This window comes from Cydia splendana, chromosome 9 (genome assembly GCF_910591565.1).
Source record: "Cydia splendana chromosome 9, ilCydSple1.2, whole genome shotgun sequence".
Classification (NCBI taxonomy): Eukaryota; Metazoa; Arthropoda; class Insecta; order Lepidoptera; family Tortricidae; genus Cydia; species Cydia splendana.
The window spans coordinates 10,958,089-10,984,858 of record NC_085968.1 but is presented as its reverse complement, the minus strand read 5'-3'; the positions used below and the strand labels follow the sequence as shown (position 1 = coordinate 10,984,858).

General features: G+C 36.3%; 1 protein-coding gene across 2 annotated transcripts in view; it reads right to left on the bottom strand.

The window, feature by feature from the left end:
• Window positions 1-398: 398 nt before the first annotated feature.
• LOC134793529 (facilitated trehalose transporter Tret1-like) overlaps window positions 399-26,770 on the bottom strand; it is a 33,551-nt gene continuing 7,179 nt past the window's right edge. The window contains exons 2-11 of one of the 2 annotated variants that reach the window (XM_063765127.1): window positions 21,781-21,822; window positions 16,205-16,455; window positions 15,436-15,594; window positions 14,500-14,639; window positions 6,055-6,287; window positions 4,761-4,902; window positions 4,041-4,170; window positions 3,134-3,324; window positions 1,844-1,982; window positions 399-1,311 (exon numbers count right to left, since the gene is read on the bottom strand). In XM_063765127.1, coding sequence (XP_063621197.1) covers window positions 1,181-1,311; window positions 1,844-1,982; window positions 3,134-3,324; window positions 4,041-4,170; window positions 4,761-4,902; window positions 6,055-6,287; window positions 14,500-14,639; window positions 15,436-15,594; window positions 16,205-16,455; window positions 21,781-21,822 — 1,558 coding nt within the window. In that variant the 3' untranslated portion in view covers window positions 399-1,180. The remainder of the gene's footprint in view (window positions 1,312-1,843; window positions 1,983-3,133; window positions 3,325-4,040; window positions 4,171-4,760; window positions 4,903-6,054; window positions 6,288-14,499; window positions 14,640-15,435; window positions 15,595-16,204; window positions 16,456-21,780; window positions 21,823-26,770) is intronic. The other variant, XM_063765128.1, reaches the window with a different exon arrangement.

Sequence of the window (26,770 nt, the reverse complement as noted above, 5' to 3'; positions counted from 1 at the left end):
CGCGCGATTATTATTTTAAGGTTGGCGAGTGACGAGTGACTAATCATTTATGCTAACCGTTATGTTTACCGCTAGCGCGGAATGGTTTAGACTACCCTCGAAATTGATAAACCTGCCTACCATCGCCAACACTAACTAGGTGGACCCTATTGCAACGATTATAAGGTTTAGTGAAGGTCAGATAAGGGTTTTGCTGATGTTGTTGTTAAAACCTACTATTAGGTTTGTTTACATTTGTGGTAATAGGGTGACCACGACTCGTGGAAAGTATTTAAAAATTGAAAAATGAAAATTAAAAAAAAAATGTACTCTTTTTTTTCGCTAAATAGATTCCTTAAGTGTAACCTAGTGCCTGGAATGAATATGGCCAGTGATTTAAATTTCACCCTGTATATCTACCATTGGAATATATGTTGCTGCCCATCACAGAAAAGTCCTTATGCTTCAAGTGCAATAAGGACGTTTTCATCTGAAATGTCAACAGAAATTCTGATAGAAACGTCCTTATTGCAGATGGCGCATAAGGACCCTTCTCTGATGGAAAGCTACATATGTTAATATAAAATCAAATACAAACTGTAAGTATAACAAAATCTTAATAAAATATTTGTTTAATGGCACATTTTTGCTAACTCTATACAAGGTGTACCAGTAGACTAGTGACTACTTAAACGTAGGAATATTTTTTATAATACTTGTTTAGTTTAAATCTCTTTATTTTCTACACGATCCTTACCTACAATATAAAGGTTAAGTAGACGTACTTTACGTATGTAAGGCATTTGTTTCATTTGTGTTAAAGTTAGAAGGAAATTTTCATTCGTACTTATACATGCATTCATTTAAAATATTTACTGAGTCAGTGACGTAGGTAACATAATATACTTTACATTGTAGGTACTTCACAAAGAAAGCGTGATCATACCTATTTATAAAATGGTAGTTTTCTGAGGTTCGGCGGTTCCGTAGCTGTAGGTAGGTAGTTCTAATATATTTCAACTATTGATAGATTTTTACATTAACTGAAAGATACCTGGCGCTAAATATCTTAGCATTTAAATCGTTTGTCAAATGCATAGAAAAAGATCATGTCTACCAAACGTTTCCTTACCTCGAGAACATAACATACAAAACGCCTGACTGAAACGCACGAAATGCAATTTGAAATATAAAATTTGTACTACGTTGATAACGCGCCCTCGGTCTTATTGGGTTGTTTGAGAGTTTTAGTTCTGCCGCAGAAGTAGTCTTCTATTTCCTGAAGAGTACGGCCTTTCGTTTCAGGTAGGAATATGTAGAAGAAAGCGATGCCTGGAACACAAAAAACACAGGATACTTAAATATTATAATCAAGTAATTATAAAAAAAGTTTAATTCACCAACGTTGTTTATTGGAAAAACAATGATGATTCTGTCCATACTTCACGTACATACACACACATATATATATACACTGTAGCATAATGTGAATGTAGATGGTATTTTCTAACAAACTGCACGACTAAAAATTCAGCTGTAAAGTTCGTTCATTATAAGTTAAGGAATTTTATGATCGGCCACGTTATAGGTATATACCTAGGTACTTTGGCTTCTACATCTATTTTCCGTTTAACTTTTCCGATGCCCAGATATTCTACGACAGCCTAGTCGCAGGTCGCGGCCCACGCATTGTTTTTAACGCATGATGCGCTATGCGCACTTATTTGTAGGCGTTATCTGAAGTATCTCAACCGCGAGATAGACTACCCGTCTTTTTCTAACTCAATCAATCAATTAGAGAGGGATGGGTAGTCTATCTAAGTCCTACTAGGAATATTGTACCTAAATAGTTAGTAAAACTCACCACCAATAGACATGGCACCGTAAACGGCGAAGGCGCCATAATAGTTGAGCGCATCCTTGAGAAAAGGGAATGTCTTGACAACGGAGAACACAGAGAGATGGGCAGCTGTCGTCGTCATGCCCCCCACTATGCCACGAACCTGCAAAAAATACAAAGATATTATCAGGTAATTGAATAAAATACCAAGCTAATACCAACTAAGCCACTATCTTTGTGCTGCCCAAAACCACTAAACAGACACCGCAATCCATTACCAATACAGCTCTTACTGAAACTAAGAGCAAACGGCCGAACTAGCTAGGACCGATTGATTCAAATCAATTACTCTAATATATACACCGTGTTTTTTTTGATTTCCGTTAATTTCAAGGGTGCATTCCTGAGCTTAAATCAAGTAACTTTCTCAAAGACACCGATGTTCTAATTAAGTCCATTTCGGAGATAATCCATAATTTATTTTTTTCCTATAAGGCCTCTACAAGCGTGTACACTTGCATTAGGGCTGGCTTACATATTGATTAGTGTTTAGAATGAGTTCATACATTTGTTACTAAACTTAAGTACAATCTCGGTCGATTGATGTACGAAATGACATTGATATGTCACAGATTTCAATTGTTTGGTTGAGTTAAATGTAATGCCCGTGTTACAACAATGCTATATGCTACATTTAATTACTTTTTAAACAAAAAAAAAAAACAAAAAAGAAACCAAAAAAAATTTTTTTTTTGAAAATTAACTATGCCATTTAGTTCTTATAAACGTACTTAACTATACCCCGAAGTTAACGGAATTCAATAAAAACACGGTGTATAAAAAAAAGTCTCTTTGTGCTCGGTGAGAGTCCGCCCCGCTAAGTGATACGACAAGTAAGTATGGAGCTCCCACACGGACTCGAGGTTCTAGAACAAAACTAGACGACGAAAATAAGGGAGCATCCGGTACAAGGACCAAATTATTATTATTTAATTCTATATAAGGTTAGATAGGGTAAAAGAAAACACTGGGGCGAGAGAAACACTTGTAGGTATTCTCATGTTGTTCCTCTTGCTCCGGGCAAAGTACCTAACTAAGTTCTTCTTACCTAACATAACATAAGTAACTAAACTCAAGTTAAGGAAGACTCACGCTAGACCGGCCCGCGCCCGGGCCGAGGCGTCCGACATGTCATTTTCTATGACGGCTGATCGGTGATCACGTGGTCCATGGAAAACGAAGCGCCGGGAGCTCCGGCCCGGCCACGGCCCGGTCTGACGTGAGTCATCCTTTACACTGTGTGCGAACGCTCACCTGCGTGGGATACACCTCGCCAATCATGATCCAAGGCACGATGAGGTACCCCAGGGTACAGGATATCATGAATATGAAGATGGCCGCCACGGGGATCCAGGCGTACATCGGCGCGACGCCGGCCTGCTTCCACTGCTCGACGAAGTACATGTAGACCGCCAGCACGATCATCGTCGAGCCACAGCCCACCGCTAAATAAAAACATAAAATATTACAACCAGGGTGAATAGGGATTTTAAGTTTTGTCCCTATTCACTCCGAATAGGGACAAAACTTAAAATCCCTATTCACCTGGCAATTTCTTAAAAAATACGCACACTAATTGAAAATAATAATGAATCGATTGAATATAATACTAGATTTTGAATGATACAATTTGTGTGGGTATTTTGACGGTACATATTTATGAAAAACCGGACAAGGGCGAGTCGGACTCGCTCACCGAGGGTTCCGTACTTTTTAATATTTGTCATTATAGCGGCAACAGAAATACATCATCTGTGAAAATTTCAACCATTACGGTTCAAGAGATACAGCCTGGTGACAGACAGACAGACAGAAGATAGACGGACAGTGGAGTCTTAGTAATAGGGTACCGTTTTTACCCTTTGGGTACGGAACCCTAAAAGGGACTTCCGCTTTTTTTAGTGTCTGGTGAGGCCTATTCGAACTTACAAATGGATGTCGATTTGATCTCACTTTGACACCATTCGCGCGTTAATCTGGCACATAAGCATGTTCATGTCAGCCGTTTTATATACTACGGAGGCGCAGCATATCGATGAAAATCGCGCGACTAAAATACTCTAATGTAAAAGTAGCACGGATTTACCTAACCCATAATATCAAAAATTCACCGCAAAGCCTCCGTTCCATGATGCTTAAGCTTATAAACAGTATCGCCTACCTGAGACGAATGTAAGCGGCCGCCGTCCGCAGCGCCGGCACAGTATGCAACCGACCACCGTGAATATGAGCCGCACTATGCCCATAGCTATTGTCAACCAATACTGGTTCTCCTTGGTTGCGCCTGAGGCCTGCAATCATAATTTTAAATTTTAGTTAATTAGGCATATTCCCAAACCCAAGTTCTTGGCATAAAGCAAGTATTCGATTCTACGGAGGTATCAATCGCCATATTAAGACCTTCAACTCAAAGGGGTAGCTACAGCTCATCAGCCAAGTAGGCCCGGGCCTAGGGCGGCAAGATATTAGGGGCGGCAAATTGTGACAAAAAATTCAATGATGATAACAAGAAATAACTCAAAATGTACCTAGTCAATATTATGGGTGCTGAGAAAGGGGCGGCTACAGGGCCTGGGGCCTAGGGCGGCAAAGACTGCAAATCCGCCACTGACATAAAGGCAGCAACAAATATAGTTATACCTAATACGCCGTTAGCCCTTTAGCCACGTTTATGTGATGACGCATCAACGAGCAACAGTCAAACGGAATTGCAACATAATATAGTAATAATTATTTTTTAAGCTACGCTACGGCAGCGCCACAATAATAGCAATTTGAAATACCTTTATGGCTAATCCACCCTTTGTCTCTTGTCAAATCGGTGCAGAGTTAGCTTAAACAGACTTCAAAGTGGACAAGATTAGTATGTTTAAATAGTTACCCTAAAGACTTCAACGGCGAAGAAGGTGATGGTGTTGACGCCGCACCATTGGTAGATGAAGAAGTACACGGCCAAGATAGCAAACGGCTTCAGCGCAGACGGGGACAGCAGCGCCTTGATGTAGTCTTTCACACTCGATAACCTGGAACAATCAACGTATTTTGATTTTAATCAAATGCCATCGTAAACCTTTGAGATCTGTGCGTCAATTTTAGTCAAATGTGAGTGTAATCTTGGGTATGAATACTAAGGTAAACGTACTGGTGCTCGACGCCGTCCCCGTACATGTTATCTTGAAACTTAAGTCATTGTCAATAGGGGTGACATCAAGGTGTCATCTATTGGGCATTAGCATGTCGAGCACTAGTACGTGTACGTTTTAATATACTTAAATAAAAGTAGGTACTCAAAGAGATCTTTCTCTAGATGGTGCGTCTGGGAAGCTAACAGTAAAAAATTTGTGACAATTTATGAGGTAGAAAATGTCAAAAAGGTTGGATTGAAATCAATGTGTATCCGTAGTGATAAGTTAAGCCGTTTATTAGAGCAAATGGAATATATTTCCCATATGATTTTAAACTTTGTTTTAAAGTGATAGGGTTCAATTTTGTATATACCTTACATTAGGTTGTTCCAGCATTATAATGAATTGAGTCAGAAAGTTTTAGTGACACGTTTTGGTTAAGTTTAATGCTACGATAAGCATATTAAATTTTCTGTCAGTTAACATTCACACAATTTCATAGATCGTCTCATATTTACACAAGTGTCCGGTGTGTACATAAATTATACAACACAACGCCAAGATAACGTGCCATGAAGACACGACAATCACATTTCGTTTCATGGTTACAGTTATGATCATAGCGAATACTTTAATTTATTAATTTATACATTGGTTTCCCTTAATAAATTTTATTGTAAATTATTACTTACTAGCAATTTGAACATTGTACTTTGCTGTTATAAATTTGTGAGTATAATTCTTGCATTTCTATCAATGCGCAGGTTTGTCATTTCAAAGAACGGGTCCTTTTTATTACCTGCCCCTCGTATCTACATTATAAATGTAAATGATTGTATTGTAAAGCCTTATTTTTTTTCTATTCTACTCGCTACACGGACTTCCCCGCGATTCAAGAGTTACCATTCGATAGATGGTTTATTCTCAGTCCGGTGGAGCAGCGGAGCTTCTCTGGTCAGCTCTCCGCGAGGTGTCGCTTGCCGTGCGACAGCAGGAAGTTGGGCGTCTCTGTCAGCATGTACCATGGTTAAACTCTTAAGAAACACTCACGGTTCTACATGGTTCTTCTCCTTGAAGGCGATCATCCTCTGTATCTCCTCGTCGATGTCACAGGTGGACCCACGCAGCTTCACTAGCGAGCTCTCGGCGCGGTCTCGATTGCCATGGGACAGCAGGTAGTTGGGCGTTTCTGGCAGCAACAGCATGCCGAGGAGTGACAGCATGGGGACGATGGCGCTCACTCCGGCTAGGATGTTCCATGCTGTCATGCTGCCGATCACGTACTGGAATGATGCAAGGTCTAAATTTAATAATGTTGTCTGTTTAATGTATATTTAAACGATATAACCATACTAAATAAAATTTAGGTATTCGATATCTACAACCTACACTAAAAGTGAATGAAGACACGAAAAGACAAAACGATTAGTTTTAATTATGATAATAAAACACTGTAATTGTGTTATTTAAACTTTACATCAATATACAAAAGCTTCTCAATAATTTACCGATGAATTAGAAAATAGAAAACAATCATGTTTTCAGCAAGAGAAAAAGTATAAAGGCTTAGCTCATATAAACCACATAAAATATGAAGTTGTATAATAAAATATGAAGAAGTATTTAAAATAATACCTAATAAAAGAAGTAGGATATATATTAAACCATCGTTCCATGTGTAGTAACAGGCATCTACGCTATGACCTTGGCAGTTTGATTAAAGAGACACTTGTAACAATTGTGAACCGCGCTTCATTTCCATTATATGGCCTCTTTATAGTGTCAATGAGTCTGCTATCGACAGTATTTATGTTAATTTAGCATACATATGTATAAGTATAGAACGTTTGCCCATTTTTACCGATAGGTATGATATTGGGACATGGCATCATCATATATATAAAATCGAAAAACCAGAACGGGATAAAAAACGAGCGAAGAAGCGAGATGGCGCCTTACAAATTTCTATAAAAGTTTTTGACACGTATTTCGAATACGACGCACGTATGATAAGAAAAAAACCGGGCAAGTGCGAGTCGGACTCGCCCACGAAGGGTTCCGTACCATAATGCAAAAAAAAAACAAAAAAAAAAAAGCAAAAAAAAAACGGTCACCCATCCAAGTACTGACCACTCCCGACGTTGCTTAACTTTGGTCAAAAATCACGTTTGTTGTATGGGAGCCCCATTTAAATCTTTATTTTATTCTGTTTTTAGTATTTGTTGTTATAGCGGCAACAGAAATACATCATCTGTGAAAATTTTAACTGTCTAGCTATCACGGTTCGTGAGATACAGCCTGGTGACAGACGGACGGACGGACGGACGGACAGCGAAGTCTTAGTAATAGGGTCCCGTTTTACCCTTTGGGTACGGAACCCTAAAAACTGTTTAAATCTATTATCTAAATATGAGAATAGACTAGAGCATAAAAACTATCGCTTTCGATGAGTATTTAATTTACAATAAGCAAAAGAAAATTTCATAACAATCTTCATTTTACGATGATCGACCATTTTCGGCAACTCTCGGTTAGTTTCGTTTCGGTGGTGGTACAGACAAAATTATTTGATGTAGTGCTACAGACATACCAATGTTTATGTTTGTCATGTTGGTATACAGTTATTGCGGCGTTTTATTACACGAAGTAAAATAAAAGGTGCTGTCAACCTCAACCTTAGTCTATAACCATACGTGTGACTTACCTATGCCATAAATGACTTATCAAACAAATTAGTATTATCGTATGATTATCGTGTTAATAATTATGTTTTTTTTTTTGGCGGATGTGATATTTAATATTATACAAGTTTAGTTTTTGTTAACAAATACAACAGAGAAGATACCATAAATGTAACCTAAAATTAAAACTACCTACAAAACTAAACTAACATTAAAATAAACCTACTTAAAAATTAAACAACAATAGAAAAAATATGAAAGGCTTATGAAAGGTCCCCTAAGTCTGTGCCCTGCGGAAGGGTGCGCATGAGGCTGGCTACATTACCCCGCTGGATGGCTATGCCTACTCGTTGACCTAGGAATGAGCCAGCCCTAGGGTCACCCGAGGTCTCCAGTAATTTTTTTTTATTTTCTGGAAGAGGATATGGGCGTCGCTGCTCCACGGCCCTAGGGTCTCTACCGCAAACGCCGCAAATATGTGGTTGTTAGAGAGACCAGCATATTTGCGGCGCTTTAGGGCTTCAGCCTCTGCCTCCGCTCCGCCATTTGTATTTTAATGTTTTCAATTTCTTTTTGAGTTATATTATTCAGATTGACTTTCACGGCTTCGGCAAACATTGCCATTCGTCCGGGGAACGGGCTGCCGAGATGGGCCAAAAATATCAGTTCAAGGGATGGTGCCCGTAATAATGTGTGTGTGTGATAAGTATACTTTAATGACTTTACAGATATAACCAATTCGGGAACTGTTTTCTGATTTTTTCTTCTTGCTGAACAGTCCCCATCAGATATATCGTAACGGCCGAGGTATTCACAAATATCTGAACAATGTAAATTATAATGTAGTTAAAGTGCATGCTCAGATATTTTGGAGCTCAAGGGTTGCTCAAGATCTGCTCAACCTCGGCCATGGCGACTGGCGAGAGCTATCGCAAGACCGGGAAACATGGCGTGATCTGGTGTCGGAAGCCAGGACTCATTTTCGGTCGTTGCGTCACCGTAGCCGTCGTAAGTAATGTCAATATCCAGACAGGGAAATAGGGACTATTTACGTTTGTATGAAAATGCGATTTATGGGCGGTGGTCGTACATATTCCATCCATATTCGTCTTAAGGCGGAAATTAATCTAATGAACGTTTTTGCAATTGGGCGTATAAAAATAAATAATAATTTTGGGTTAGCATTTGAATCACGCATTATAGGGAGGGGCGGGGGGAAGGGTGGCATTTTATAGGAGTTGGTCACCCCTTTCAAACGACACCCGATTTGTGTCTAGGAGACGCGTCGTTTTTTTTTATAAGTGTTTGAAATTACGTGTGACGGAAATGACGGAACGAAATACAGTGCCAGAGTCACCGTTAGGTACGACGACGAGCGAAGCGAGGAGGAGTGTTAGGTATCTTGCGTTCACAACACACCCGACTCGCTGTCAAAAAAGAAATACAGTGGTCAAAAACATGTATACGGACAAAGTGCTCAAAAACATGTATACGGACAAAGTGCTCAAAAAATATGTATACGAAATTCCAAATTGGTTACCCTTTCGTACGCTTTGGTTGTTTTATTGAACATAACCTCAAAAAATAAAAAAAATATTTTCGTGGTAACTATTGATTTCCTAACTTTGGGGATGGGTTCGGGGGGGGTTCCTACTCCCTCCCCCCTCCCTATAATGCGTAATTCAAATGCAACCCCATAATTTTATATTGAAACAAGTTTTAAATAAATACCTAGGTACGTAGATGAAAAAATACAATCTTGCCTTTTATCAAATCACATCATTTTTTGAGAATTTGCGAAAGAAATCCAAATATCGGTTACAAATAAGAAGTCCCTATCACAGTTATAAACCCTAGCAGGGTTCAATACATAATAATATCGGTATTTAACTAAACATAAGACAAACTCTTTATTTCATTTACGCGAGCGGAGCTGCGGGCCCGTCTAGTATTATATGACACGCACCTAAGGGTGGTATTCCATCTGTCCAATTTGGTCATGTCAATGCGTCTCACTCTCTCATTAAGCAAAATGTGAGACAAAATACACATTGGACAAAAAAACATTATAGGCGGAATACCACCCGAAGCTGAAAGTAACCTAAGAGCAAGGTTGATGTCAGGCATGCGTTTAGGTACCTTATCACATTGTAAATAAGGCGGAAAAGTCATAGGTACAAGTAAAACAGTTTACTTAAATTTTCATCAGCTCATCATCAAGACAATTCTGTTCTGATCGTTTGCCTTGAGTGTACAAATTGTACAATATACTTAGGAACTACAAATATGGTATTTTATTGATAAACCATCACGGAATCTCCAACAACCGGGTTGGGTTGGGGACCTTATCGGAGGTGTGCGAATTTAAGTTCTATGAATGTAAACAGTACGTAAGTATAAGTAAAGTAAGTAGCTGTCGGACTGACTTGTTAATAGTTAAGAATATATATTTTTGTAATCACCGCCAATATAATGTTGTTATCACGAATATCCTGTTTGCACAGTTCAGCAACAACATTTAGGTACATGATTTTATTATTTGCTTACGTGTGCGACAAATTTTATTTTATAGGTCTATACTAAATCTTGCGTTGGCATTCAATTAGCATTAATTAAATATGTAACGTCGGGTTCTGTTTAGTGTCTGCTAGGGAATGCAAATCGGTTATTTTCGGTTATTTAGTGTCTGCTATGCTACATACCGTAAAACGGGGTGAAAAGACACGATTTTCAACTTCAAGCACAATTTTCGTCAATAACACAAATGATATAAGTAAATATTTTGATATCATTTTTTGAGGCTTGGTTAGTTCTTCGATTTTGCATTTGTGAAATAAATTTTTACCCACCCAATTCAGAGAAAATCAAAGAAAACTACCTGTTTTCTCCGTATCCTTAAAACGGGGTCGATAGACACAAGAAAGGGGTGAATAGAAATATTAAGTTTTAGTTGTCATAGGCATCGAATTTGGTCATTATTTTGTTGATACTCTATTGGCAAATAGTATATATATCTGTTAAACAGCTATTTCACACAAAATTATTTTTTCGTGTCTTTTAACCCCCAAGGCGTGTCTTTTAACCCCCAAGGTGTGTCTTTACACCCCATATGGCGTAACTATTCACCCCATATGCGTGTACACTGACCCCTTTATCACGTAAAATTGCTTGTTATTAGTTTTTTGCAAAAAAAATGCTTTTTTTATAGAGAAAATTAGTGATATTATTCATTATTTAGGTACTACAGATACCTACTATATTGCCAGGTTAGCTAAGTTTTACTTAGTTAATGTCAAAACATTTATCGCTAGAACAAAGTTCAGACAGGCTTCATTTCTTACCTCAACGAGACCTTACTTTAGAGTCAATAAAATCTAACTTTTAGGGAGTTTGATTAAGTTCTGTTGATATCAATATAGAGAATAAATAGTCTACTATATACGCATTCCAAAAAAAAACTAATTTTAGAGACGTACGTTTTTAAATATAACAACTTGAAAGAAAATGTTCAAAATTTCTCTATTCACCCCGCGATTTCTGTTGACCCCGTTTTACGGTACCTAGTTGTTATACCAGGGATTGCACAGGGTAAGATGTACAAGTGGAGAGTGGATAGATTTTATTTATATCTTCTTAGAAGGTGCAATAATTTATTACATATAAATTAATAAAATCATCGTATAACAAATTGAACCGACGAATCATAGAAACCTAATCGTAGATTCATTCAGTCGCATAGCACATACGAAATATTTCACAAATAGGTAACAATAAGTTATTTAGTTTGTCACCTTTTAGATGCCCTGAAGATTTGAACGAAAACGAGCTCAATGAAACAAAGTGAAACAAACTTATTACCTACTGTATTTATAATACAATATTTTTAAACAAGTTTTATTACCGAGATATCCTTGTCATATCACAGATAACACAGTAGAACTGTAAATAAACTTGACAACAGTATTCTGTTTGATCCCTTTGAATACCAACGTATTAAGTTTAAGCATGATTGCATTAATTTACAACAAATAAAAATTTATTTCTTCTTCTTTATATCTTTATTATTCCCTAGATAAAGTTGGTCAAGCAGATCTTGTCAGTAGAAAAAGGCGGCAAATTTGAAAGGGATATCTTCTCATAGAAAATTTGAATTTCCCGCCTTTTTCTACTGACAAGATTTGCTTGACCATCTATAGTACCTAGGACTGCGGCTAAAGAGAAAAAAATTACCTATAGTTGAAATAATATCTACCTATATTCACGAGGAACTTGCTAAGGAAATTAGCAAGTCCTTGGTGAATGGAATATCGTGATAAAAATACATATGTATTGCTTTGCCTCAATATGTATATAAACATAGTACGTCTTGCTTGCAATTCTAATAATATCCCAAAATAGTCATAAGTCTTGTGAATAATACACACTCTATTCTAGGTACTCTGCTACATGTAGGTACTGCTGCTTACTAATCTACTCAAATTCGCACTTACAATAAAACAATGAATTCATCAGATTTATCATTCATCAGAATATTTAAAAAGGAACCTTTAAAAATGTTCATCCTTAAGACCAAAGTCATTCACATAAAACTAAAGGCCGTCAAACTTTTGCCGAAAAGCAACAGATTCTACCTGTTTTTTAAGTAGTATCTTGGCCATACCGTGCGATATGGCGGGACTGAAAGCACAGAAGAAATAATAGTACTACCGTACAGAAAGGACACTTCCTACAAATCCGAAGTTTGACAGCAATTCAGGGTCGAATCATGCTATCCCTTTCTAATATATAACACTATACCTTTCGGCTATTTAGGGTTGTCAAAATTCAAGTGATTTTCTTATCTGTGGTCGTGCACGCAGAAGGAAGTCAAGTGGTGCCAACCCTAATAATTGCTCGGAGCAATGCTGAGCCGAACGGAGCCGAGTTCGACCGAAGTCAGGAGTGTCTCCCCACTGCTGAAAGGCACGAGGCACATTACTACTACTCTAGCTAGGTAAAAGAAGAGCAAGTACTAAATAAATTAAATCAACTTTACTCTTATAAGTTTTAAATAACGGAACATTAAATTTATAAGCTTATTATTAATTTGAGAAGCCGCGTAAAATAATACTTAAGTGACTTTCCCTCTCTACGCGATGTGCGGAAAATTTAATTTCTAGCAAAAAAGTACTTGTTTGAGTTGCTGAGCAGAAAAATATTACGTAAAATTTAGTTACGGAAGCGTAGCATCGGCCTTGAACGTGAATTCTAATTTAAGGTAACGAAGTTTTCCTTGAAACAACAATAGGATGACAAGGTAATGGATGGGCTCAAAACCGTTCGATTACTGGGTTATACATATAAGGTATCTGTCACTTGGAGCGTGTAGAGTTGTAAACAACATATAGGTACTACGTTTCTAAGGTTTCGTAGTGGTTTCGTAGCTAATCTTTGCCAAAAATAGAACCGAATGAAGTCAAATCACTGGTAGGCGCGCCTATACAAAATAAATAATAATGAGATCTAAGGCCTCATTTAGACAGATCAAGAACTGGCATGCGATTTTCGTAACATTGCGGTTTGTGTACTCTGTCGTTAGTAATGTATCAAATATTTCATGCAAGTTCTCGCGCCGTGTAAATGGGGTTTTACAGTAAAACTCCCTTTCAAACAAAATGGTCAGCTGTCATTTATATTAAAACACTTTGACAGGTCACCGTTATTCAAACAAACCCTTACTGGGCCCACAGATTACCAGTTCGCCGGACGATATCAGCCTGTCAGTTGTTCGGAGCTGTCAAATTTTGCGTTTAACTGACAGACCGATATCGTCCGGCGAACTGGTAATCAGTGGGCCCCTTTAGAAACAAACCCATTAAACTGAAAGTTTTAATTTCAAGAAACACCCAACCATGTACCTAACAACGTGAAAAATTGGTCATTACTCATTAAAGTTGTTTCGCGTCACTCATTCTTTCATAGCCTATTGTGGAGGCTTAGCCTTCGTCGAAATGATAGTCAAAAATGTAAGGAAATTGCCTACTCAATAGTATGCAGAAGAAAAGCCTATGTCAATAACATAAAGCAGAAATATCAGTGTTTCAATGGAACCGACAAGTATATTAACCACATCGTTACGAAGATGATCTACATTCAAGCGTTGTATTTTTTCATTAGCATATATTACAAAGCCGTTCTGTGGGCGTGTCTATTGTGCATAATGTCGACGCGATTAAGAAACAAACGTAGTTTGTTGGTCAATTAGCATTACTGTGACGTTTTTGTTTGAGATCACGATCGGTCTGTATGGGGTGTTCATTAGTCGATAGTGGTGGTAAACATCGGTCATTGCATAATTAATACATAATGTTATGAAAGCGTTTATTTGTCTTTATGACGCTTAGTGTAAAACAGAAAGACAACTGTTGTTAGGAAATGCACGTGTATTTGCTTGCTTCATATGTATAAATCTAAGTGTAAGCAAACAAGCCGAATTCCGTTCATGTCGCAAAAAAAGACACATATTTATCTTGTGTATCTGCAAGTAGGTATATAAATTAAGGAATGTCTTTGTATTTCAAATTTTTAAGCAGTTATAATAATACTTGATTAGTTATTAAAAGGGAAATCATTTATTGTTACGAAAAGCCACTCTACATGAAATAATTAAACTATCAGCATTGATGCTTAATCCGTCGTCAAAACGCACTATAGTATAAGCTTCGCTTATCTACCCACAATAGAATACTCTTTTGCGGAGTATTTGCTAGTTGTACATGTGGAGCGAAGCTGCTGTCTGTTTATAATTTATAAGAAAAAGAAAAGAGAAACCTACCGATATTAAAACACCCGTGGATACCCCGACAGATGCCAATGCACCCAGCATGCCTCGTAGATGCGGTTGCGATACTTCGCAAGTGTAAACGCGGGCCGGAGCGCCCACCATCCCGGACCCGAGTCCTATCATCAGCCTGCCTGGAATATAAAACATCGCTTAGTTCTATTGCCTTGATTTTACCCTTTTCCCCTTTCTATGCCATATGATCCACATATGTAGGTGGGTACGCTGTAAACACAGATAAACGCATCTTCAACAACCCTTCCCTCAGCCTTTTTTGCCCCTCTCGAGTGCGAATTTTCTTTTGGGTACCATTAATTAGCAGGTTTTTTGAAAAGTTATGTCGCGATGAAAATTGTATAGCATATTATGGCTGGATGCAATTTCAATTCAGGCAACTCTGAAACAGTATCTGATTTCCTGGGTAGCTAAGTATATATATAATTTCATAGTACATCGATCTTTCCTTAACACCTGTTAGACCCAATGAGAACCCTTGCCAGAATTTATTTGCGACGTTATCGATGTAAACTTTACAAGGTTACACGTGAATATAACTTCCTCAAATCCGATAAGTCAAATCGACATGCAATAAATCGATTAAATAAACTTGAAATCCACGGAAATGATTCGTCTTTCATTGCATTATCGGCTCTATGCCACGAATCGTGTTCTACGGGTTCTACCTATATTGATTTGAATTTATCTATAGGTAATAAAGCGGAGCGGAAATACCTACGCCACTCTGATACAAAAATTGGAAACTTTGTTTTCGTGAACTATAATAGTTCACGAAAACAAAGTTACAATAACAATATTATAATAACAAATTAAGTAAATCCGCGCGACGAATATGGAATAGTAGTTACAAACGGTTATTAGGCAGTATACCTATTTAATAACCTGATGGGGACTTATCAACAATATGCTTACCGACATAGATCATGGGGATATTGCAAGCAAAAGCGATGAGTAGCCACCCGAGGATCAGCGGCACTTCGGTGATCAAGAGCGTCAGGCGGCGGCCGATCACATCCATAAGATAGCCGCTGAGCAGGCAGCCCACGGGCGTGCCGGCCGCGCTGAGACTGGCTAGAAAGAAAAAAAAACTTTAGCTTATATTTATTTCTCAATGACTCGTTGCTAAACAGATTAGGGCGAAATTTAGCATTTATGAATCTTACTAATTAAAGGATTAATCGTCGTATAAATGGGTGCTATAAAGGGTAAAATATAATATTAACAAGAATAGCAGTTGGACATATAGTAAGAAAGATCACCATCGCATAACCAGCCATATGAGAAAACAAAGAAGAACACCTTCTCTCAAAATTCTAAAGAGAATTGTCAAATGTATTGTCTTCACTTACTTGCGGCCCAGTTTAAACGAGATAAAAATAAGTCCAGAATAAAGGGCTTTATGTTAAAGTTTTAGTATCATTCTCTGACTTCTGTCACAGAATAACTAATAGTACTACCATACTTCTGTATCGTATATTGAAGTCAAATACCAGTTCATGGCTTAATTATAATTTCCCCGTGGTTGTACCTACTTTTATATTAGATTTCCCACCGCGCCATATTGCGTGGGCGTAATTAACAAATCGAATGCCATAAGTAATACTACAAAGCATTTCTTGGAACTTAAACCCCTAAGGAGTGGTGAAAATGAGAGTAAATACTAGGTAAGTAGTAAACTTACCAATCCAACTGGCTTCAGTTTCTGTGATATGTATACTAGATTCATTGCTCTTTAACTGCGGCAGCACCGTAGCGGAGAACCCAAATGCCATGCCAGTATTGATAGTTCCCAAATTGGCCACTAAAGACGCTAGGATTTGTCTAAGGGCTTTGCCTCTACCAGCTTTGCTGTTGTTAGGCTTCTGAGGTAACGGGGTTTTGGAGATGACGGGCGTGGTTGTGCCATTGTAAACAAATGGCGTGGTGTCGTTTCTGGAAGGAAAGAAATCGAGTTTTAGAAGCAGACTGTGTACATAAAATATTCTTAACGAATCCTACGGTAGAGATGTACATATACGTTATTAAATCTTGTACCGGCTCCTTGGGCAAGCCGCTACCCGAGCTTGCCTTCAGAAGCTGTTATCTGGGCGGCAGTCAAAGGACCGGCAGTGGTAGGAGCAGCGAGCGGGGCAATAGGTATTCAATCAATCCCTCGGCATGAAAAGTGGAGACGTTTAAGGGTTTTCGTTTATCACTCGTCGCATTAAATTAAAATATAATATAAATTAATTAATAATTATTTAAATAAATAATTAATTATTAATAAATGATTATGATTATAAATTCATTAATTATTTAAATAATTAATTTAATATTTGCTTGAACTACATGCCAGCAGTTCAGCAGTGACATAAACATTAACGATATACCTAATACAAATCACATGACCATATAAAGTAATTATGAATAATACACTCGAAAACGTTACGTTCCCTTCCTTTCATGTTTCCGGTATAAATAACGTAGGTACAACAGACTACAATAGATTGATAAGAGTGTCTGTATTTGTATTAGGATAGGTAAAAACGCTGAAGTAAAATTGATATCATAATCAGTCATAATACTAGGTATGCATATGGTTGTGTGTATAATTAGCATTGTTTATTAAAATGTTGTTAGATTAAAAAAACGGTTTATGATCATTATTTTGAAAGGATTAACAATATCACCATCGTAAGTTACCAGCTAGGAAGTAATTTAATTCGTAAGACATTTAGTTACATAATAGTAAAGCAAAATTCGGAATGCTCAAATGGTTTTAAAAATTGGATTTGGAAATTTCTTAATTGAAACTGTACCTATAGGTCCAGTGAAACTCATTGTCATGGTCAGGATCTGATAGTGGGACCCTGCAAAAATCAAGTGACCTTCAGCGGCGGATTTACCCTAAGGCCAAGTAGGCCCGGGCCTAGAGCGGCGAGATATTAGTGGCGGTACTCGGCCGTCTACCTATATGATCGGTGCTGAGAAAGGGGCGGCTAGTACTTAATACAGGGCATGGGGAGGGTTGCCAGATCGAAAGACGCTATTATCGGGAAAAAATATAAAATTTTCGGGATTTTGGGACTTAAGTCGGGAAAAAATCATTCAAATTAAAGTAATTGTATTAAAAACAACGATAGGTATTTTACATTATTGGCACTACGCTCGACGACAGTTCGGAACTTGAAATTATTGTTTTATAACGTGAAGCTGTTTTTCGGGACTATTTTCACTTTGTCGGGAATCGGGAACACATGCTAAAAATCGGGAGAATCCCGCCAAATCCCGACCATCTGGCAACCCTAGCCTGGGGCCTAGGGCAGCCGACACTGCAAATCCGCCACTGGTGACCTTTGCTTTTAAATGGGTAATTTGGGCATGTTTTCAGTAAGTAACTCATAATATTTGCTCTCGGAAAGCACCATTTGGCGAACTGGAGCTACAGATGAAAACCATAATGGGCTCAGTCCATGGATATCCCCGCATAGCCAAAAGACCCTACCTGTCTCTTTAAAAAACAGCCGTTGTACACAGATGAACTATTGACAAGTAATTACCAATCAGTGACATTGCATAGTTAAAGTCTACGGGTAAATACATATTAAACACATATCGTTTCCATATGACCTAGGTTTTCTATTATGTTTTCTATTATGGTCTAATTCACCTCTACAGCTGAACATAACTTAGTAGGTAGACTAAGTATATTTCCTTCACTTGAAGTAAACAAGATAATATAATGCTTCTAAGAAAGATGCTTCTTAATGAAGGCCTCAAGGTATAGGTATCCTAATGAGTTTTCATTTACCGATATTACGTTTTCCACTGTTATTCGTATTTTATGGAGACATATTTGAAATAATCGAGTTTCCTGCATGTACATGTTTATAAAACGAATATAATATAATTTTATTTACCTACATATATCTTAACGTAAATAACTTTACAATGGTGTTATGTCACACTATATGCACGTGCCTTTAAGAAAGCAAATCTAATAAATATATATATAAATTCGGTAGGTGAGTAACTAAACCAAGTCATTAATTTTGCAATGCAGTCACATGTAAAAAAAAGGTTGTTGAACCACCTTGAGGTTTTCAAAGTACCCAGCTTAGCTGTGAGATTTTCATCATTTTTACGAAGCTTAGTTACAATGTATTAATTTTGTAGCAGAAAGACGGATGCATTTGCATAATCAAATAAAATTCATATATTCTATAAAGAAAATAAATTTAAAAGTTCTCGGGTGGTTTTCAAAGCTCCATAGAAAAAAAAACAAAGCTAAGTAATAATACATAATATCTATCATGTAACCTCTAACGAACAATGATATTTATTATGTAACGTATGCCATTTGCACCATTTGGGGCATATTGATAGGTCATAAACGATAGTCTCGTGACTCAACGATGCGGCACCACCCAGCGAGTTTATCTATATGGCCATTGACGTATTTTTAGTATTGTTACAAGTGTGTAGTTTTGTAATTAAGATACCGCTCATTATTTTAAATAAACATGCTTATATAATTAAAAATAATAGGATGTTGTGGTACCTACTCTTTACAATGAAAAAAAAATATAACTACAAGAAAATGTATTTACTTACATTTACTTTTACCCTTTAATCGACCAGATTTAAAAAATACACAATTCAAGCCTCATCAACTTTTGAATGCCCTTAAAATTATGCATAAAAAAACACTACTACTACTACTTAAAACACTAACTTAAAATATGATGATTTCAAGGGTCAAGGGCAATTTATTGTTGTGGCTGACTATTACGTACCTATAAGGTAAACTCCATTTAAATTAGAATCATATTGGAGCCTATTTTTTGGGTTATGAAGCCAAAAAATGATAAAAGGGTCAATCACTCGAGGTAACGTAGCATAAAATAGAAGATTTTAAAAAGCAAAACTAATAAAACTAATAGATAACTTACTCGTAAAGTCTGTGCGGAAAGAGAAGAGTCGTGGAATGTATTGGATCTCATACATTTCACGACTCTTCTCTTTCCGCACAGACTCTATCTTAGAACCATGCAAGAAATAATCTTTAGAAGTCTATGAAAAATACCAAAGATACCGCATAATGTACGGGGCTGTATACTTCAGCTGTCAAATTCGAATTTTCTTTAGAATGTACATCTGTGCTACTAACTCATTAGATCATTACTAGAACGAAAGTAGCCTCGCGTGACTGTTAGCATCAGTAAAATTAACTTAAAAACTAAAACAATAACTATGTAGGTACCTGCAACAATTTATCTGCCCTAGAACTTTCTATAACTGACAATATGTAATAATGTAAGCATCTAAATGCATAATACAGTCTCTTATCAGTCAGTATTTGCTTAATTAAATTTTGACCGTGGCACACTTTATACCCTATCGGAATATTCCCGTCGACTCATTATTTTATGGTAATTTTGTTTACTCTCTAATCTATTTACAAGTTGGCTGTTTCCAATTCGTCATGTCACCTTTATTGCCCAACATTATTAGCATAAAAAAAAGCGATGATTCTTAGTCAGTTTGTATTAAAATGTCCTATAATATACCATCTATATTTACTTATTTATTAAAGAAGAGAGAAAAGTAAAATTTTGTTTATAAATATACGAGTATCTACACGGTGGCCAAAAAATAAGTGCAGTCCCGTTGCCAGGGAGAGGTTTTGGGATTATACTGAGCAACTTTTACTATGGGACCAACCTCGAAATCGCGAAAAAAAAATTTAACCTCCCACAGAAAATGGACCAGCTAAAATGTATGAAACAGCAAATTTTTTTACAATTTAATTTATTAAATTATAAATGGAATGATCGTTATATAAAACAATCGTTAACATTTTGTCATTAGATTATTTTTAATGAATTGTCGAAAAGACGTCTGATAGACTCCACAATCTCCACATCAGTAGAATCTCTCTAAAAAAGTCATCACAGTTGCAGAGGGTTAGGTACAGAGCAGGTAGATTTTTTTTTAAATATATATCTTCTCGAAACAAATACCATCTGCATTGAAAACTATGTCAGGTACCTAAGTACCTGCATGATCAAATTGACCACTTCTATATGAAGGACATGAAATTCCGAAGCTGTCATTATTTCCAATTACCGTAACTCGCCCATTAGGAATACTAAAACTGAACCAATCTTGTTACATCTGGTTTTAGAATCCAGAGGGCCTACCGCGAACCACGTTCGACGTGTTGCCTCCCTGTCACACTTACGTACGAATTTACAAATGCGACAGAGAGGCAACACGTCGAACGTGGTTCGCGGTAGGCCCTCTGATCATGCGGCTAAATTTCGTAATCAAACATTCTAAGTGTTTTTAACTCAAACCAAAATGTCTGTTGATTTGATACTAGTCTACTCAACAGATCCTGTAAAATGTCAAAATCCCTACTAATAACTAATATTAAAAATGCGCAAGTAACTCTGTTTGTCTGTTACCTCTTCACGCTTAATAAACCGCTGAACCGATTTAGATGCAATTGTGTATAGAGATAGTATGAGGCCTGGGGAAGGACACGGGATAGTTTTTATCAATTACACGCAAACCAAGTCACGAGCAGAAGCTATAATAAATATATAGATAATTATATGGATAGTACCTACTGGTCAATAATACAATTTCACTCTACCTATGTAGCTATTCTAAAATAACTGTTATATTACGCATGCAACCACATTTTAAAGTGAAGCGATACCTGGGGCCTGGGAGCCTGGGTGTCTACTAAGGCAACCTTATCCTAAAAATTGGCGAAAACACTGGATTCTACTAAAATGAGTGAATGATTGTCATATTATGACAATTATTCCAGTGGAAAAACTAGAGACTAATCCCAAAAAGAAGACTAGTCCAGTTTCCTCGCGAATTTTTCTTTTACCGAAGAGCAGGTTGTAAATATCAAATATGCAATATTCCTTGAAAATAACATCAATGATGGAATACATATTGGCGGACACTTACGAAACAAACAAATTAACCAAACAGCCCAACATGCAAACAAAATCTCATACAGCGCAGGAAGGCCCCCAACGGTGTAGGTAGACCTACGGTATGGTCAAAAACGCAGGAAACAGATGTATGAGGTCACCACAACCGCTGGTTGTGAAAATTGTTGATGGAGATCTATATCCAGTACCTACGAGTAGTAGCTAAGTTAATAAACTTCTTAGACATCCATCCCAAACCCGACACCGACATAGAACTACAACACAAACCCAAAACAAAATATAAGTAGGTATAAGCACTTACTCCAAGGAACCATAAGAAGGCAGTGACGATTTCTGGCTCCACCTGGCAGTTAGTCAAGAGGAGAGAATTAAGAAAAAATGGAAATGGAAAACTTTACGTTCACGGAGAAAAGTAGAACATTATTACACAAATACAATCAACGCAGGATTGTGTGGGTATGTAGGTATATTAAAAAAAATCATCAAATATATATCATGCCCTCCTAAGCCGAACAGCGCTATCTCAAAAACAAATGATTTTGAAAATGGAACTCTCAGTTATAGAAACTAAAGCAATGCATTTTCTTTTGAGATAGCGCCACTCGGCTTAGTGCCCTGCTAAGTATGGCTTGTATTAAAAATCCTAATGCGCCGAAGCTACATATACCTATAATATATTCCTACCAACAGGCGAGCAGAAAAAGGATGAAAATGGAGATTTCCGACAGGATTTCTTGCTTTAATATATTAAACCATTGTAGTATACACATAATTAAAGGGACAATAACCCTTTCTAAACGCTCCATAAATTTATCATGACATTTATTATTTTATAACACGTGACACGTGATCATAATATTTGTAATAGTTGCTGAGAAACTGATATCGTTACATTGACTTTCATTGCACGTGTCTATTTATTGTTACCCGACTGCCCAAGAAAGAGGACTCGTGTATTTGATTTGTACGTTTTTTTTACTAATACGTTTGTAGGTAACTACCTATATTATTTATTAAGTCTCATGTTACATCATTACCTAAATTACTTAATATATATTTATGTAATAATATACATTTACTTAATATATTTTTAGCATTAGAAAAAAGTTAAGCGATCTTGACGTTTCTTTTTATTTAAAAACACTATTGAAAAATAAGTCACAGCAAAATATATAAATTAACAATGTAACAATCATTCATTTACTTTCTTAAAAAGCGTTTTCAATAAAAAGACACGTCAAGAATGTTTACCATGTTACAAATATAGCTTAAAATAACCAGGCATAAATAGTAATGTAACCAGTACGGATATGATGGTCGTTCTTATCTACGTGACAGCGTGATAAAACGGTGTCCGTCACTTTCTATCCCACGGTGTTCAAAAGTGACAGTTATTTTATTACGTGGATAAAGATGGATAAAGCTATCCATAATAGGTACGCCGGCAGATCAAGATAAAAAAATCATGTCTTAATCTTAAATATGTTTCTATTTTATTCGCATCTAATGGCTTCTGGCAAACTATTGAAGAAATATGTGATGATATTAAATGACGAAAATAAAAGGATTAATTTTCGGCTAGTTTATGTAACTACCTATATAGGTTGCAATTATTGTACTGATGAATATAATGTTAAATCAAATAATAGTAAGAAAGTACCAATCAATATGCATTATTTTACCATCGCCTACGGCTATCGCAATAAAATACATCTTTTGAAATATAAAAAGCGATTATTGTAATTAATGAGTTGATCACAAGATTTCGCGGACATGTAAATTTCACGTAGCATGTGACTCTTGAATCACATGCTCAGGTGAACGATCTACGAAGCTTCCTGACGTGCTGAAGCGGTATCATGGTCGCATTTTTATCACCTGTCATGCAATGCGTCACTTTTGCACTTACATATTTGTTAGAACGTGACAGGCATGGCGACAAATGATAAAGAGCCGACTATCTTAGCCCTGTAGGTTGCCATTCAAATTGCCTTATCTGTTTTAATTGAAAACACACACAAAACATTGAAAATTAAATAAATTATATAGATATAAAATTTCGAGGCTGGATTAATTTACCAAAATATATATTATGCATGTAATATGTATATTTAAGATAATTATACTACTATAACTACATATTTAAAAATATTTAACTTACGATTTAATACAATGCAAAACTTTAAATCGGGACACATCACATTGTAACGATTGTTAGAGTTAGACCAAGAAAAGTCTGCAGCGATTTTGATAGCCTACGCAGTTATTTTAAACGTCAAACGTCTATGAAATTATGACATATAAATAACACTTGCACGGCGTGGACTATCAAAATCGTTGCAGACTTTTCTTGGTCTAACTCTATAAGTAAGTAGCCTTTTACAGAAGTAGATAATTATTCTGACCGAACTTGATGGATATGATGGCTTGATAGCTAGTTTGTTAGTGCACGACACCTTGCACTTTGTGACTATGCGCTGAAACTTGGCACAGTTGATTCTTAGCTGGTCATGAGCAGATACAGACCGGGAGACCTCGAGAGCCACATCTCATTTAGTGGGGGGGAGGGGGGGGAGTTCGACGCCGCCGCGCTTCACTTGGAGCAACATTTCTCTAAAACTGTACCTATTAGGGCATGTGATATATCATTTTCGGTTAAATTAAGGATGAGGAATTTTTTTTTGGAACCAAAACAATGCACTTTCTAACAAAAAAAAAACATAAAGTAGAAAAGACAAAAAACGTATCTTGGATTTTTTCATAATTACCAATTTTTTTTTAAGTGTAGTAGGAACCTGAAAACAAAAAATATAGTTGTAAAGCTACACTTATTACGTTTAAGAAAATATATAGTTTATTATACAAAACTGTTGATAAATGGGAGATAAAAAATAATATTAAGCGTGGGCCAGAGTGATCTCAATACAAAATATTATGAATGTGGGAAAGTTACTTATAATTTGTTCTACAATCGTTTATTTTTTAGTTTTTCGTAAATAACTCGTAAACGGTAGCCCACAGCAAAAAAATATCTTTTACGTAAATAATCTGTTTCAGATTTCTTATAAAATAAGTGCTCCTTTTTTTCGCTAAGGTCAATATAAAAAAAATATTGAAGGGAGAAAATAAATACTAAGGTCCTCTTTTTTAGTCATTCGTAAATAACTCGTAAAGGATGTCCAATAGCAAAAAATATTTTAACACAAGAATAATTAGCATAAAATTTCGTACAAAAAAGGTTATTCAAACTTTTTCGCTAGGATCAATATTTAAAAAGGGGACCTTAGAATTTATTTTCTCTCTTTAATATCGTTTTTAATATTGATCCTAGCGAAAAAGTTCGAATGACCTTTTTTGTAGGAAATTTTATGTAAATTATTCATGTACTAAATTTTTTTTTACTATTGGCCTTCGTTTACGAGTTATTTACGAATGACTAAAAAAGGGGACCTAAGTATTTATTTTCTCCCTTCAATATTTTTTTTAATATTGATGGTACCGAAAAACAGTAGTACTTATTTTATAAGAAATCTGAAACAGATTATTTACGTAAAAGATATTTTTTTTCTGTGGGCTACCGTTTACGAGTTATTTACGAAAAACAAGAAAAATAAACGATTGTAGAACAAATTATAAGTAACTTTTCCACATTCATAATATTTTGTATTGAGATCACTCTGACCCACGCTGAATATTATTTTTTATCTCCCATTTATTAACAGTTTTGTATATTAAACTATATATTTTCTTAAACGTAATAAGTGTAGCTTTACAGCTGTATTTTTTGTTTTCAGATTCCTGCTACACTTTAAAAAAAAATTGGTAATTATGAAAAAATCAAAAATACGTTTTTTAGTCTTTTCTACTTTATGCTTTTTTTTGTTAGTAAGTGCATTGATTTTGTTCCAAAACTAGATTCCTCATCCTTAATTTATCCGAAAATGATATATTACATTCCCTAATAGGTATAGTTTTAGAGAAATGTTGCTCCAAGTGAAGCGCGGCAGCGTCGAACTTTCCCCCTCCCCCCTCACTAAATGAGAGGTGGCTCTCGACGGCTCCCGGTCTGTATCTGCTCAAGACCAGCTAATAATCAACTGTGCCAAGTTTCAGCGCATAGTCTCAAAGTGCAAGGTCCCCATACAACGGTGTGCAGTAACAAAGCAGCTATGATGGCGTATTGGTTAGACAGTTTTTTTGCCACATAAGTACCGTTTTTTATCGTATGACATATCGCTCTCTTATTATGCAGATTTTCTTCATTTCAAGGCTACTATCATCAATTATGTATATGTTATGCTGTTAATTAAAACTATATATATGTTTTAGATAAACCGGTAAAAAGGTTATCAGCATAGATAAACATATTATAACCAGCGAAATCCAGTTTCTATTTTATTATGAACCTCTTAATTTTGCATCGACCGTAGTTTGAACTGATATAAAGGACTCAGTGAATAAACCCTAAGGAAGTGGAGGAGTTAAGGCTGACTGCAAATCAATAGCCATCGATAAAGCATCTTATAATATTACAATTAGTTTGATAACGCTAGAACGCGGTGTTTTATTAGTTTATTACAGAGGTGGTTCATCGTGTATACTTCCCCAAATGCTGCTTTCCGAGAGCAAATGCGGGATGTAGGGATTACAGGCACTAGTGAAATTTCCAGTTACCTGTACCTGTAATCTTTAAAGGGTGTCTTTAAAAAAATACGTAAAATGATCCCTCCCCTGAGAACCTCGTCTTTTTTCATTTCGATTATTTTTAACTGAATTAAAAAAACATCTTTGTGGAAATCAAACATGTTTGAGTAGGTTCTGTTCGATCTCCTAAAATATACAATGTTGGCAGAACACTCGAGATAAGCTTTCAGCAGACTATATACATACATGATTGATTATCCCTGATTTAATTACGCACATCGATGATAACACATTATGACATTACATTATTAGCATTGGATAATCTACCTAGAGTATGTTAAGGCCGTGTCAAAAAACAAGTAAACTAAGTTAGTTAGGTTTAAGGACTAACGAAATGGGCTGAATTAATGCAATAAGTGATCGACAGCCCGCCTGTTTCCCGCCGGGCGTTTCTACACCACATCTACATCTAGGTACTTATAAGGATTTTCTAATGACAATATTTGCAGTTACAAAGTTAAGGTCTTCATAAGTAATAAATATTTTCAAATTCAAAATTCGGCTTCAGTAGGTACTGGATGGTACTGGTATATAGATAATATGTCAGAAATATTGTCTAGGGTAAACCAAGATGAAACATAATACAA